The 15,518-nt window shown below is 36.9% G+C and overlaps 1 protein-coding gene across 2 annotated transcripts; it reads right to left on the bottom strand.

Moving 5' to 3' along the window:
• Positions 1-1,874: 1,874 nt before the first annotated feature.
• Positions 1,875-5,843, bottom strand: LOC140864806 (upstream activation factor subunit UAF30-like). Of its 2 annotated transcripts, XM_073269189.1 has the most exons (7): positions 5,398-5,843; positions 4,424-4,526; positions 4,161-4,335; positions 3,338-3,391; positions 2,902-3,077; positions 2,281-2,438; positions 1,875-2,189 (listed from the first exon to the last, which is right to left on the bottom strand). In XM_073269189.1, exons 1-6 carry the CDS (start codon positions 5,739-5,741, stop codon positions 2,313-2,315), a joined length of 978 nt encoding a protein of 325 aa, XP_073125290.1. In that variant the 5' UTR covers positions 5,742-5,843; the 3' UTR covers positions 1,875-2,189; positions 2,281-2,312. The 2 variants fall into 2 exon arrangements, with proteins under 2 accessions (XP_073125290.1, XP_073125289.1); XM_073269188.1 differs by having other exon boundaries at positions 1,875-2,438.
• Positions 5,844-15,518: the final 9,675 nt, after the last annotated feature.

The following is a 15,518-nucleotide window of genomic DNA, read 5'->3' as shown; positions in this document are numbered from 1 at the left end:
ATATCAATTCTTAGTTCAAAATTTGATTTTTTGTCAACACTTTGTTTAATTATAATAATTTTTAAAGTCAATACATGTTTGAAAATTTTCATATAATATATATAAATTTTAAGGTCAACACTTAGCATGAGCGGACGCTGCAAAATATTGCGGCGTCCTCTCTCAACCACAGCGGATTGCAGTATTTTTGTAATTCGCTGTGACATGTATTATATTTGATAATCTTTTAGTTTTTTAAATTAAAAATAAAAAAAAAAAACTATTTCATGATGTCGACATATGTAGTTTTTTAATTATTGATTTTTATTTGTAAGTACACGAGTATATTTTTTATTTTTTTTATTTTTTAAGATTTACATATACATGCAACATTTAACGATGTCATTTTTGACAAAGTGAAATCATTTTTCAGAGAAGGTCATCTTTTTTTTTAATTAAAAACGTAATTGTTGTAAAAAAATATAATGAAATATAAAGCAAAAATTAATAAATACAAAATCATTTTATAGACTAAACAAAGTATACGAGATTTTTTATGACACTTTTTCCGTAAAATTTTTTGAATTTAACAGTTTTCAAAATTTGAAAAGTGCGAATGTCAACAATAAAACATAACTTTTTGATATTTTTTTCGCCTTTTATAGATAATTTATATTTTATATCATTTTTTGCTCACTTATAAATTTTTAAAATAAATAACATTTGTTTTTTACTTAATTTGTATGTTTTGTAATTGTGCGTTCTATAATTCATTTAGCTCATTGTATTTAATTAGTTGTATAAAATAACCCACGCAACGCACGGTTGATATACTAGTGTGTGTGGATATATATATATATATATATATATATATATATATATATATATATATATATATATATATATATATGAGTTCTTTTATGGTGCTTAACAACTATGCCCAACTCCATGCCCACCATGTATAAGTTAACTCACCAATTGTACTGGTCAACTCACCTATTGTACATAATGGGCACGGAGTTGGGCATAATTGTTGGGCACCATAAAAGAACTCTATATATATATATATATATATATATATATATATATATATATATATATATATATATATATATTCAAGTTTAAAGTAGCAGCATCATTCCCGTAATTCTAGACTAGACGTCCAAAATTTGTGTTCTGATCCTATATGCAGGATAAGTACATGATCTGAAACTAAAGAAAATAGAAAAGATTGCCACTAATGGAACATAACTAATTCATTATGACAGATTCTATCTTAAATGTCGTATTTTTATTTTGTATTTATATTTTTTGGTGTTTGAATCAGCCATAGCTCCATAAATTTTCAACCAAATGAACATAATGTTATTGATTCATTAACAAGTACAATTCACGAATATCGTTCGATAAAGAATCATAAACCATCTTTCAAGAACCAAATTCACCTTCTGCAGAAACGAAGCCTTACCAATCATATTGTGATACCTCTTCTGCTATGCAAAATGGATAATTAGTTCTTCTATGTTAAAATACGCCACAAATATCCATGTCACATGCATATATATGCAGGCGAACTATAAAGTTGCATTCTGATTGGAGGATTTGGATTTTTGTAAAAAAAAAAAAGAAAAAAAAAATTGAAATGATTTCATATGGAGAATGTTTGAAATCCACTCCAAAATAGCTACTGGAGGATTTAAAATCCATTGTCAAATGGATTTATTCAGACAAACCAATGGATTTGAAATATGTAAATCGATCAATCCAAATGCAATCTGAAATGATTTCATTTGAAATATGTAAATCGATCAATCCAAATGCAATCTGAAATGATTTCATCTACCAATACGATAGATTGCAGCGGCGGTACTAAAAATAAAGGGACAAATTAAGGACTGACTAATTCTCTCCATTGTGCTCGGAACAAAAAGAAGATTTGATATACTTCGCTTGAAGTAAATGTACAGATCCTGAAAGACAATATTACATGAAAATGTAAAGCAAAAGTCATATATCCTATCAAAGTATGACTAGTGACTACAACTCAGCAACTGCAACTGTCTTGATCGTTTTCTATGATATTCAAGTCTTTTTTAATTCCAGAAGAAACATGGAATGACAGTTAGGATAGTTCGATCTACCTTGGTTACACATTTCTCATTAGCTTGGTGAATAGTCAGGAGTTGAAGAAATGAATAAATTTCCTTTTCCTGGTAGAAATCCAATATGCTATCAAAGGAATATGATGGCAACCAAAGACGGTGTATGCTGGTGTATACCATACTAAACTTTGTGATTTACCAAGGGTTCATGAAACGCTACTTATGAGCAGCTCACGTTCCTGGTTTGATGAAATGTGCTGTAAGTAACTTTGCAACAGAAAATCCTCGGAAGGTGTCAACATCAAACAGTTCTTTCAACTTTTCGTCACATATTATTTGCCTTCTGTCCGAGGGATCCTTCAGAAAAAAGAAAATGGTACGAGTAACATTTGAGAAAAATTTAAGTGAAACAATGCGTACAAAATGAAAATTGTGGGATGTCATTTTTTAAAACTTGTCAGTAGCTCTGCTTAATGAATGCTTCAGCATGTGCTTGAAGAAACATTGTGAACTCATATTTACTAGCAACTTGGGGAAAAACTAACAAAATACTCCACTTTTGTAAGTGGAAATAATTAGTAATCTCAGTTTCCACAGATAACGAGGTATGAAGAGAAGTGAAAAAAATTAGAAAATCAAAAGACAAGGACTCCAAGTGATATAAATCCATTTATAAAAGGTTAAAAGAAACATGGAAAATAAGTCAATTTGTTGCAATTAATGACATATTTTCATATACCAGAATAGCTTCTACATTATAAATGATACAGATCCAAAAGACAAGAAAATTAGAAGTGTAAGGTTCTGCTGAATCTCTTACCTGTAAGTTGTTTAGCTTGATATAATCCCAAATCCTCTTAATGACATCAGAACGGGGTAGTTCACCTTCTCCAGTGCCAAGGAACTTCACTAAAGCATCAGAAAGTTTCAGAGGAGCCAGAAAAGCAGAATTTCCACCCCTCTGCCGCTTTTCTTTTCTCCGTGGTTCATCTTGATCTAAAATAGACAATATAACATAAAAGTAATTTTCAGAGCTCAAAACATTAGGAAAAGGAGTTATCGCAAAAGAATACCGAGCCACAACTGGTCATTTTCCTGTTTGAATGAGCAAAACAACCCTCTTTATAGAACCTATTTCAACATTAGATCACCAATTCAAGCAGGCAAAAAGATATAGACTACCACCGCGGGAGAAAATAAATAATTCAGCTGTTAAAGAATAACATAGCATTATAAGATCGGTACAGATTCCCAACCTTTATCTTTCTCTTGCTTCCGAGGTTTATCCTTCGGAGCAGAAATAACTGCAGCTGCCAGATTGTAAAGACGCAAAATTAAGTGGATCGAATGAAAATAGCCCACATCATTAGCTCGTCTACAGTCAGCATATCTTGTCAACATAAAACGCAATGCCACAACATAAGAACCCAAAAGGTCAATAAAACCATCACGACGCATTAGAATGAATCCTCTCCTGCTATCACAAACTACAGACAGATTTTGTATGTGGTTCAACAAAAATTGCCACGAACACGCCCATCATTGCCTAAAGTATCGCTGAGGACATTTAGGCATTTTATGAAGTTTGCCACGCTAATCTAATTTCAAATTGTTCTCTGCATTGACCCATAAATCTTGCAGTTCTGAATCCACAGGGGCATTTCCAGGCATGATTTTTACATCCTCACAGCATTATACGATCTGATTATGCACAAATCTTGCCAATGGTTCCTTTTTCTTCAATGGACTAGGCAGTAGTGTTGGCATCCTTAGTCAAATGCTGAACAGAAATTTTATTTTCTCTCATAAACTAGTTCATTACAAATATTTGAAACATAATACATGCAATTCCAATAATCAGCTTATAAGATCATTCACGCCATTTTTTTTTTTCATTTCCTGCTTTTTCCTCACTTGACAAGAAATTTTTCAAATAAGAAATACCAGTTTCCCTTTTTATGGTTCTCACAGATGAATTAACTGTTTCTCCGAGAGAATTTGCAAATTCGAACAAAGGAATAGGTTGGCAGAACTACTATTCAGGAGTTAATATTGAGAAAGTAAGGATAAAAAATGTACCACCGCTAGCATCTATTTGCCATATGTGCTTTGTCAGTGCCTTGTTCATTTGGAACATATCTATGGAATCTACACCAAAAAGGTTGTGCAGTGTATCATCGCATATGATATTCCGCCGATTGGATGGATCTTGCAAATTTTTTTCTCTAATATAGAACCACAATTGTTTCACAACCTGGTTATTAAAAAAAGGCATTTTGATCAATATATCAAATTGATTAGAACAGACCATACTAATAAATCATGAAATATGGATGAGAAACCTCAGTCCGAGCCAATTCAGGTACTCCAGTAAATTTCTCCAGTTCTGGTGAAAGCTTGCATAATTTGGCAAACCCGCCACCTCTTTTCTTCACCTCCTTCTTTCTATATCAACCAAGAAGTAAATAAAGTCATTTCAAACGAGAAACCATTTGCTACCTTTTACATGACAGATATACAATGATGTGTATATGAAGACTTGATAAATAAAATTTTAAGCCAATGAACTGCCACTAAAAAACGAACTTCAGTTTAGCTGATTTGAACATCATACTCCAGAGGTAGCCACTTATCTAAATTAATTTGGAACTCAATCACAAGTATATATTATTATATTATGAATTGAAAATTTCAACTTCTTAGCTAATTGCTAACTTGCCCCGACATTGCTGCACCAGCCAACAAAGTGAGCCTACCAAGCACCAACCAATGGTATAAGAAATAGCGTCTAATTAATTTTTTTTACTAATCAACCGCTTTTCCCAACTCGCAAGAACACAAAAAAAAATCCCACATTTATATGTGTAATCATAAAATTTAACGAATTAATCCCAATCCTCAGCCTAATAATAATAAATCATCAAAAGCACAAATTTCGAAGCATACATTTGACTTAGATAATCAACCTCCAGAGAAACGAAATTTTAATTGACTTCCTAATTTATCCGAGTGTTTAAACGATAAAATTTGAACTTGAGTGTAACCGCACCCCAAGTATTTGCAGGAATAACATTATCACTATCAGAAAAGGAAAAACAGCAGAAAACAAAGGAAAAACAGCATTAACCCAAGCTAACAGCTTTGCAATAAACTGCATAAATTAAACGTGCAGAAAAATTTACCCTTTGTTGCGAAGAGTTTAGGGGAAGCGAGGAAAGTGAATTTAACTCTATTGCTCTAGTTAACCTATTCGGGCATGGGCTGACCACAGGAGTCTCACTCAGAAAAATTCAGAAAATAAACAACTGATACTCACCGTTTTTTGCTTGAAGATTTTCCTGGTGCGGCTGCATTTGATGGTTCTTCTTCATCATCTACCTCCTCTTCCTCATCCTCTTCCACATCCCCTTGTTCTTCCGTAACCACTTCCACACATTCATCGATATCTCCTTTGCCGTTACTTTCATTATCAGCGGCATTTTCGAATTGTTTTTGAAGGTAGATATCGACCTGTTCTCTTATAAACGCCTTTCTATCAGACAAATCGATGCCGAAATCCTCCTCGAGTCGCCGGCGCACTATGGCTGTGGTCGTCGTGTCGAGGTCCGACGTGCTAAGGAACTCTTGCAGCCGGTCAATCAGCTCCGAATCCGATACCATTCTCCTCCGACGATTACGTGCAGTATTTTTAGGTTTGGATTCGAATATGGAAGGTTTGCTGGAACAAAATTCACGAGTTTGGGAAATACAGAGGAGTTAAAGTTAAAGGGTCTGGGGACAATTGAAATTTATTCTTGCTCTGTTTAATTTTTCTTTTCTTTTCTATTTTTATTATTGTTTTACCCTGTTTGTAATTTTTAGAACCGATTTTATTTTGACGTGGATTTGAATACACGTTTATCTCCTATTGAAAAAAGAAGTTTATGAGACTATGCTGAATGATTATTAGCAAAATTTTGTTTTTTGATTTTATTATTGTTTTATCCTAATCGGAAAATTTATTTTTTTTAATTACAATTCAGTCGGGTTTTGTTTCGCCGTGAATTTGAATATGTGTTTATCACCTATTGGAAAAAAAAAGTTTATGAAACTAAGCTAAATGATTATTAGCGAAATCTCATTTTTTTTATTTTATTAATGTTTTACCCTAATCGGAAATTTCATTTTTTTTTAAATTACAGTTCAAGCGAGTTTTGTTTCGACGCGGATTTGAATACGTGTGTATCACCTATTGGAAGAAGAAGTTTATGAAACTACGTTGATTATTAGCAAAATTTTGATTTTATTATTGTTTTACCCTAATTTGAAATTTCATTTTTTTTAATTACAGTTCAGTCGAGTTTGTTTCGACGTGGATTTGACTACGTATTTATCACCTATTGGAAGAAGAAGTTTATGAGACTACGCTAAAGGGCGTATTCAATCCAGAGTTTTAATGACTTTCAGTGACTTTTTAAAATGACAGGCTTTTGTGGAGTTGATGGATTTTTATTGACTTTTATAGAATCTCACGAATTTACAAACAGATGTCCGTGGATTTTTTGTAGACTTTTGCAGGACTTTTATATAGATTTGTAAACTTTTCATACAATTACATGAATTTGTATCTTTAATATATTTTATTTTTTTTCCTTGAAATAATAATTATTTGACATAAATAATAAATTTATTTGAAATATTTTTTTAATTTATTGATGAAATGGATTTCATTTATTTTTAATGTATATATATATATATATTAATGTAACAAAATTATAAACTAAAAACTTTGCGATTGTGTAAAGTTATTTTTTAAAAAAAACATATGATAACTATAAATTATTTTATCAATTATATCATAAAATTTTATTTGTTAATTTTAATTTTTTATCATGTATGTTATCCGCTATTCAAATATTTGAATTAAATCATATTGAAAGAAGAAGTTTATGAGACTACGCTAAATGATTATTAGCAAAATTTCGATTTTATTATTGTTTTACCCTAATTGGAAATTTCATTTTTTTTAATTACAGTTCAGTCGAGTTTTGTTTCGACGTGGATTTGACTACGTATTTATCACCTATTGGAAGAAGAAGTTTATGAGACTACGCTAAAGGGGCATATTCAATCCAGAGTTTCAATAATTTTCAGTGACTTTTTAAAATGATAGACTTTTGTGGAGTTGATAGATTTTTATTGACTTTTATAGAATCTCACGAATTTACAAACAGATTTCCGTGGATTTTTTGTAGACTTTTGCAGGACTTTTATATAGATTTGTAAACTTTTCATACAATTACATGAATTTGTATCTTTAATATATTTTATTTTTTTATTTTTTTTCTTTGAAATAATAATTATTTGACATAAATAATAAATTTATTTGAAATATTTTTTTAATTTATTGATGAAATGGATTTCATTTATTTTTAATGTATATATATATATTAATGTAACAAAATTATAAACTAAAAACTTTGCGATTGTGTAAAGTTATTTTTTAAAAAAAAAACATATGATAACTTATAAATTATTTTATCAATTATATCATAAAAATTTATTTGTCAATTTTAATTTTTTATCATGTCTGTTATCCGCTATTCAAATATTTGAATTAAATCATATTATAATTTTTTGAATCATATATTATTATCATTAAATATTAAAATTATTGGTATAAATCATAAATTATAAAGAACAAAATATTTCGAAAATTTCAAATTTTTAAATAATATTTTTTATTTTGGTTTTAGGAAAATAACGTGTGTGTATATATATATATATATATATATATATATATATATATATATTAATTCATTTTGAATATGAGAAAAAGTGAGATAGAGAGGAGTGAGAAGTGAGGAAATATGAGAAAAAGATGGAAATTATAAGTTTAAAAATCCATCCCAATCTTTGGGTTAGACCAAAGACTAATTTTTTACAAAATATAGTTGTACCTTAAGCATTAATGTTTGTATGTCCATGATTTTCATGGAGTTATTAAAAGTTCATTGACATTTTGAATAACATTAGACTTTTGTAGAGTTTTTAAAAGTCAATGTTGAATACCACTTGACTTTTAAAACTCTAAAAAAGTCTATTTTGAATACCACTAGACTTTTATAGATTATATAAAAGTCATGATTGAATACCACTATACTTCTAAAATCCACAAAAGTCATTAATTTTTCAGATTGAATACACCATGATTATTAGCAAAATTTTGTTTTTTATTTTATTATTGTTTTACCCTTATCGAAAATTTCATTTTTTTAATTACAATTCAGTCGGGTTTTGTTTCGACGTGGATTTGAATACATGTTTATCACATATTGGAATAAGAAATTTATGAAACTACGCTAAATGATTATTAACGAAATTTTGTTTTTGATTTTATTATTGTTTTACCCTAATCGGAAATTTCATATATTTTTTTAATTATAGTTCAGTCGGGTTTTGTTTTGACGTGGATTTGAATATATGTTTATCACCTATATATTGGAAGATGAAGTTTATGAAACTATGCTAGCGCTAAATGATTTTTAGCTTGTTTTAACCTAATCGGAAATTTCATTTTTTTTAATTACAGTTCAGTCGGGTTTTGTTTTGACATGGATTTGAACACATGTTTATCACCTATTGGAAGAAGAAGTTTATGAAACTACGCTAAATTATTATTAGCGAAATTTTGTTTTTAATTTTATTATTGTTTTGTCCTATTGAAAATTTCATATTTTTAATTATAATTCGGTCGGATTTTGTTTCGACGTGGATTTAAATACGTGTTTATCTTCTATTGGAAGAAGAAATTTTTGAAACTACGCTAAATTATTGAAAAGAAAATTAAAACCTACTATACAGTATACGGGTGTAAATTCTAGCACGGGTGCGTGATTCCAACACGATCAATAAGAGTTTTTTTTTTTAAATTTCGGTTATGATGCATTTTACATATGAGGTCAATGATAGAGTAAACAAAATCATACATAGTACCTTGTGTAAATTTTTTTTTTTAAATTCAAAAATACCAGTTGTAGCTGGGATGTAACCAAATCAAGCCGAATTGAACTCTTGAATGCTTGAATTTGGCTCGTTTATAATCGAGCCGAGCTCGAACTTTATTTAACGAATACATTCATTGTAGTGACCCTTACCCGGATCACCTACTAAACAGAACTTAGGCATGCAATTAACTTAATAAAACAGATATCAGAATAAAACTGCGGAATCCAATAACATTATACAATCCCAAGTAAAGGAATCTGTAATTTATCCAATAATATACAACCAAATCGAATAGCTGTATAAACCCAAACAACAGTAATAAAACCTAGACGAAGCTCCAGCTGGCCAACCACTGACTAGCCCCTCCTGGATCCACCCTCCTCGTCCAATCGCAAACCTGCCCCATGGAATAGGGTGTCCAGAAAATACAGAGTACGAGACGTGAGCATAAAACGCTCAGTGCGAGAGTATGAGTATACATGCATGCAAAGTGAACTCCCTATAGACTCGAGGTCAAGGATCAGATAACAGAGACAGACCGGGCCCTGGTATGTAGCACGCTGTGCCGTCGCTTCAGGAGGTGGCTCCCATACCGAGATAACCGTGGATACGCCGGACCCAAATCGATGGAAGTCCATCCACTAACAGGATAGGGTACAACCCTACTAACAGACATCTCGAAGGAGATACAGCAAGATGCAAATGAATGCAGCATAATATCATGGCATATAAATCATGCAGTCATATAATACATGCATACTCAGTCAGGATATCTCGAACAGTACTTTCGTACCTCAATACAGTGAAAGCTCTACCAACTCTAGGTCCACGCCTATAGTCTGCTCTACACTGCCAAATGATACTACTATCATTAAAGTGCTCTAAAAGCCTTAACTAAGCTATTGCATACTCCTAAATATTTATAGGAAGCAAAAGCTATACCTTCGTCCGTCGTTAGCCCTTTGATGTCGATGCCTCCAGAACTTGGGCACAACTCCGCTACGACTACCGAACGCCTCTCCGACCTCCGGACCAAGCCTAAGAAGACCAGAACAGCTCCAAAAGGACTAGAAAGGAAAGGAGAACTCGGAATTGGCAAATGGAAGTGAAGTCTCGGCCTTCTATTTATAGACAACGATCGGAACTTCCGATCCTTGATCGGAACGTCCGAACCTCGATCGAAACGTCCGATTCTGTCATCGGAGCTTCCGAAGATCCTGATCTGCCACGTGTCAAAATATCACTTGATGACTCCGGATAGGGGTGATCGGAGCTTCCGGTCCTGATCGGAGCTTCCGATCCAACCACACGTCATGCCTGACGTAATAACATCGGTGCCTCCGATCGCTCATCGGAGCTTTCGATCCTGTTCGGAGCTTCCGATCGTGCCTTCGGAGCTTCCGATCCGTCCGATACCTAATTCAATTAATTAGCATTAATCCTTTAATTACTCAATTAGGGCACGGGCTACTAAATTCTCCCCCACTTAAGATATTTCGTCCTCGAAATCAGATCTTAAGTACCGAATGCAAATACAGAAGTCAGAAACATTCTTTATTCAAATCAAACGTTTACAGAGTTTGCAACTGAATACAACTTAAAGAATGAAATCAAAACAACTCAGGATGGTCTTTACGCATCCTGTCCTCAAGCTCCCAAGTAGCTTCCTCAGTGCCTCGGCGCTGCCACTGAACTAAAACCAAAGGAATGACTTTGTTCCGTAAAACCTTATCCTTATAATCAAGGATGCGAAGAGGTTTCTCAACATAAGTCAAATCCTTGTCTACCTGAACCTTAGATCGCTGCAGAATATGAGATTCATCCGCCACATACCGTCGCAATAGAGATATGTGGAACACGTCGTGAATGCTGGATAGATGCGGTGGCAATGCTAGTCGATAAGCCAAATCGCCAATACTCTCCAAGATCTCAAACGGACCGATAAATCTGGGAGACAACTTGCCCTTAAGGCCAAATCTGAGAATCTTGCGGAAAGGTGACACTCTCAGAAACACTTTCTCCCCGACCTCGAACTGCAAAGGCCTACGCTTGATATTAGCATAACTGGCCTGACGATCCTGGGCAGTCTTAATCCGTTTCTTGATCTGATCAACAATGTCTATCGCCTGCTGGATAAACTCCGGTCCTTCAGCCTGTCTCTCCCCCACTTCTTCCCAGAAGAGTGGAGTACGACAACGTCGCCCATACAACGCTTCAAAAGGTGTCATCCCAATACTAGTGTGATAGCTGTTGTTGTAAGCGAACTCGATCAACGGCAAATGATCCTGCCAGGCTGAACCAAAATCCATGACGCACGCTCTAAGCATATCCTCTAACGTACGGATAGTGCGCTCTGACTGACCATCAGTCTCTGGATGATAGGCTGTACTCAAACTGAGAGTAGTACCCATCGCACGCTGAACACTCTCCCAGAATCTAGAAGTAAACCTGGGGTCCCGATCGCTGACAATGCTCACAGGCACTCCATGAAGTCGAACGATCTCCTGAATGTACATCCGTGCCATGCGATCCACAGAGTACTCTCGGCTATAGGCAATGAAATGCGCTGACTTGGTGAGTCGGTCCACCACAACCCAGATAGCATCACAGTTCCTCGGGGATACCGGCAAATGGGTCACAAAGTCCATAGTGATAAACTCCCATTTCCATTCAGGAATAGGCAGACTGTGAAGCAATCCTCCAGGTCGTCGGTGCTCTGCCTTGACCTGTTGACACACCAAACATCTCAAAACAAACTGATAAACACTGCGTTTCATTCCCTTCCACCAGAAACGAGTACGTAGATCCTTGTACATCTTGTTGCTCCCAGGATGAATACTCAACTTAGTGTGATGTGCCTGAGATAAAATCTCCTCTCGCAACTCTTCATCCTGTGGAATCACAAGCCTACCAGACAAACACAGAAAGCCATCTGACTGATAATGAAATCCAGACGAGCTACCCTCGTTAGCTAGACGAGCTAAACGCTGGGTCTTTGAATCAAACATTTGAGCATCTCGGATCCGCGAGTACAAGGCTGGCTCAGATAATATCGCAAACATCTGGATACTCTGCATACCTTTCTTATGCTTGAAGGTAAAACCTGAAGTACAACAGTCACAGATCGCACTAGACATCGAACAAGTCTGAAGTGCGGATAGTCGCACCTTGCGACTCAAAGCATCAGCGGTGAGATTAGCAGCTCCCGGATGGTACTTAATCTCGCAATCATAGTCCTTAAGCAAGTCCATCCAACGTCTCTGTCTCATGTTCAATTCTGCCTGAGTGAACAAATACTTGAGACTCTTATGGTCGGTGAAGATCTCAAATTTCTCGCCATAAAGATAATGACGCCAGATCTTCAAAGCGAACACAATGGCTGCTAACTCCAAATCATGGACTGGGTAGTTGTCCTCGTGAAGCTTCAGCTGTCTAGAAGCGTATGCGATCACATGCCCATTCTGAGTCAGGACACAACCTAACCCTTGAAGAGAAGCATCCGTGTAAACTACATACCCTCCAGATCCTGACGGTAATGCTAACACCGGCGCAGAAGTCAACCGCCGTCGAAGCTCACGGAAATTCTCCTCACACTCGGAGGACCACTCAAAATCCACACCCTTGCGGGTAAGCTGCGTCAACGGTCGAGCTAACTGAGAGAAATTCAGAATGAAGCGACGATAATACCCTGCTAGACCCAGAAAACTACGGATCTCAGCAACTGTCGTCGGACGCGACCAATTAAGTACCGCTTCAATCTTGCTTGGATCAACAGAAATCCTCTCCCTGGATATGATATGGCCAAGAAAAACCACTCTATCCATCCAGAACTCACACTTGCTCAGCTTGGCGTACAACTGCTCATCTCGAAGAGTCTGTAGTACCAACCGCAAGTGAGAAACATGCTCTTCCGTATTACGCGAATACACCAAGATGTCGTCAATAAAGACCACGACAAACTTGTCCAAATACTTCCTGAAGACACGGTTCATCAAATCCATGAATATAGCCGGCGCATTAGTCAAACCAAATGGCATCACTAGGAACTCGTAATGCCCATAGCGAGTACGGAATGCAGTCTTGGCTACTTCCTGATCACGGACTCTCAACTGATGATACCCAGATCTCAAGTCAATCTTGGAGTAAATTGATGTGCCCTGCAGCTGGTCAAACAAGTCATCAACACGAGGCAACGGATACTTGTTCTTCACAGTCACTCGATTCAGCTGCCGGTAGTCAATGCACAGCCGCATCGACCCATCCTTCTTCTTCACGAAGAGAACAGGAGCTCCCCAAGGAGATACACTAGGACGAATGTACCCCTTGTCCAAAAGATCTTGTAGCTGATTCTTTAACTCACGCATCTCTGACGGAGCCAGACGATACGGTGCTCTAGAAATAGGCGAAGTACCCGGCATCAACTCTATGCCAAACTCGACTTCCCTAGCAGGAGGAAAACCCGGAATCTTATCAGGAAACACATCTGGAAATTCATCCACAAAAGGAATGCTCTTTATCCCAATACTCTCAACGGACAAATCAACTGCATAGATAAGGTAGCCTTTCCCGCCAGACTCTAGAGCTCGACAGGCTCTCAAAGCTGATACCAAAGGCATCGGGGGTCGCGCTCCCTCACCATAGAAAAACCAACTCTCACTCCCTTCCGGATGAAAGCGTACTAATCTCTGATAGTAGTCCACTGAAGCTCGATAGGTAGTCAGCACATCTATTCCCAGAATGCAATCAAAGTCGTCCATCGCCAGGACCATGAGATTCGCTAACAGAATGTTCCCTTCGAACTCTAAAGGGCAACCCATCACTAGACGCTTAGCCAAAGCAGATTGGCCCGTCGGAGTAGAAACAGACATCACTACGTCTAGTGCAATGCATGGTAACTTATGCCTCTTAACAAAACGTGCAGAAATGAAGGAATGAGATGCACCAGTGTCAATAAGTACAAGAGCAGGTATACCATAAAGCATAAATGTACCTGCGATGACTTTCTCATTCTCCTCCACAGCCTGATCATGTCTCAGGGCAAACACCTGGCCAGAAGCTCGTGGCCTCAAATGAGAACTCCCAGCAGACTGTCCCTGCGACCTCTGCTGAACGGTGGCCTGAGAACCCGATCCTGAACCAGATCCAGAACCGCCTCCCCCAGACTGTGGACAATCCCTCCGGATATGACCAGTCTCTCCACAACGGAAACAAGCTCCAGAAGCTCTGTGGCACTTGTTGGATGGATGGTTCTTCCCACAGTGATCACACTTGTCCTTCTTACCATAACGGACAATACCTCCAGAACCAGAGGAAGAAGAAGATCCAGACTTCTTGAAAGTTTGGGCACGGGGACCCAAAGAACTAGCAGGCCTCGACTGAGGGAAAGATCTGTTCCGCCGAATGCTGTCCTCTGCCTGATGACAACGGCTCACCAAACCCTCGTAGGACATGTCGTCGCCAACCGCCACACGGTCATGGATCTCAGGGTTAAGGCCCTGAAGGAACAGATTATACTTCATCTCTGAGCTATCAGCAATCTCGGGGAAATAGGATAGCAGATCAAAGAACCTCTGCTGATACTCATCGATAGACATGGTTCCCTGTCGCAGACTCAGTAGCTCGCCTGCCTTCGACTGTCGGAGTGCAGGAGGAAAATACCGCTTTTGAAAAGCTGTGCGAAACTCGGCCCAGGTGGCCACTCCTCTCGCCGCAACAAAAGGTGCAGAAGTAAACCTCCACCACCTGCGCGCACGCCCATCCAGAAGATAGCCAAGGGTCTCCACCTTCTGCTCATCGGTGCATTGGAAAGTCTGAAAAGTCGTCTCCATGCGGTCTAACCAGTTCTCCTCATCCTCCGGAGACTCACCTCCAACTAAGGGCTTGGGACCCATAGCTAAAAATCGACGCACAGTGAAACGCTCGTCGTCATGGTGACGATGACGCCGTTCTCGACGAGGCTCCCGGTCGGCATCACCCCAACGCCCACCCACACTGCCATGAGAACTCTGGTCGTCACGATTTGACATCTACAAAAATACCTCAAGATGAGACTAAATCCCAAGAAATCTTTTGCATGCTCTGATACCATAAATGTAGTGACCCTTACCCGGATCACCTACTAAACAGAACTTAGGCATGCAATTAACTTAATAAAACAGATATCAGAATAAAACTGCGGAATCCAATAACATTATACAATCCCAAGTAAAGGAATCTGTAATTTATCCAATAATATACAACCAAATCGAATAGCTGTATAAACCCAAACAACAGTAATAAAACCTAGACGAAGCTCCAGCTGGCCAACCACTGACTAGCCCCTCCTGGATCCACCCTCCTCGTCCAATCGCAAACCTGCCCCATGGAATAGGGTATCCAGAAAATACAGAGTACGAGACGTGAGCATAAAACGCTCAGTGCGAGAGTATGAGTATACATGCATGCAAAGTG

This window comes from Henckelia pumila, chromosome 4 (genome assembly GCF_033568475.1).
Source record: "Henckelia pumila isolate YLH828 chromosome 4, ASM3356847v2, whole genome shotgun sequence".
Classification (NCBI taxonomy): domain Eukaryota; kingdom Viridiplantae; phylum Streptophyta; class Magnoliopsida; order Lamiales; family Gesneriaceae; genus Henckelia; species Henckelia pumila.
This window is presented reverse-complemented; position numbering and strand designations above follow the sequence as displayed.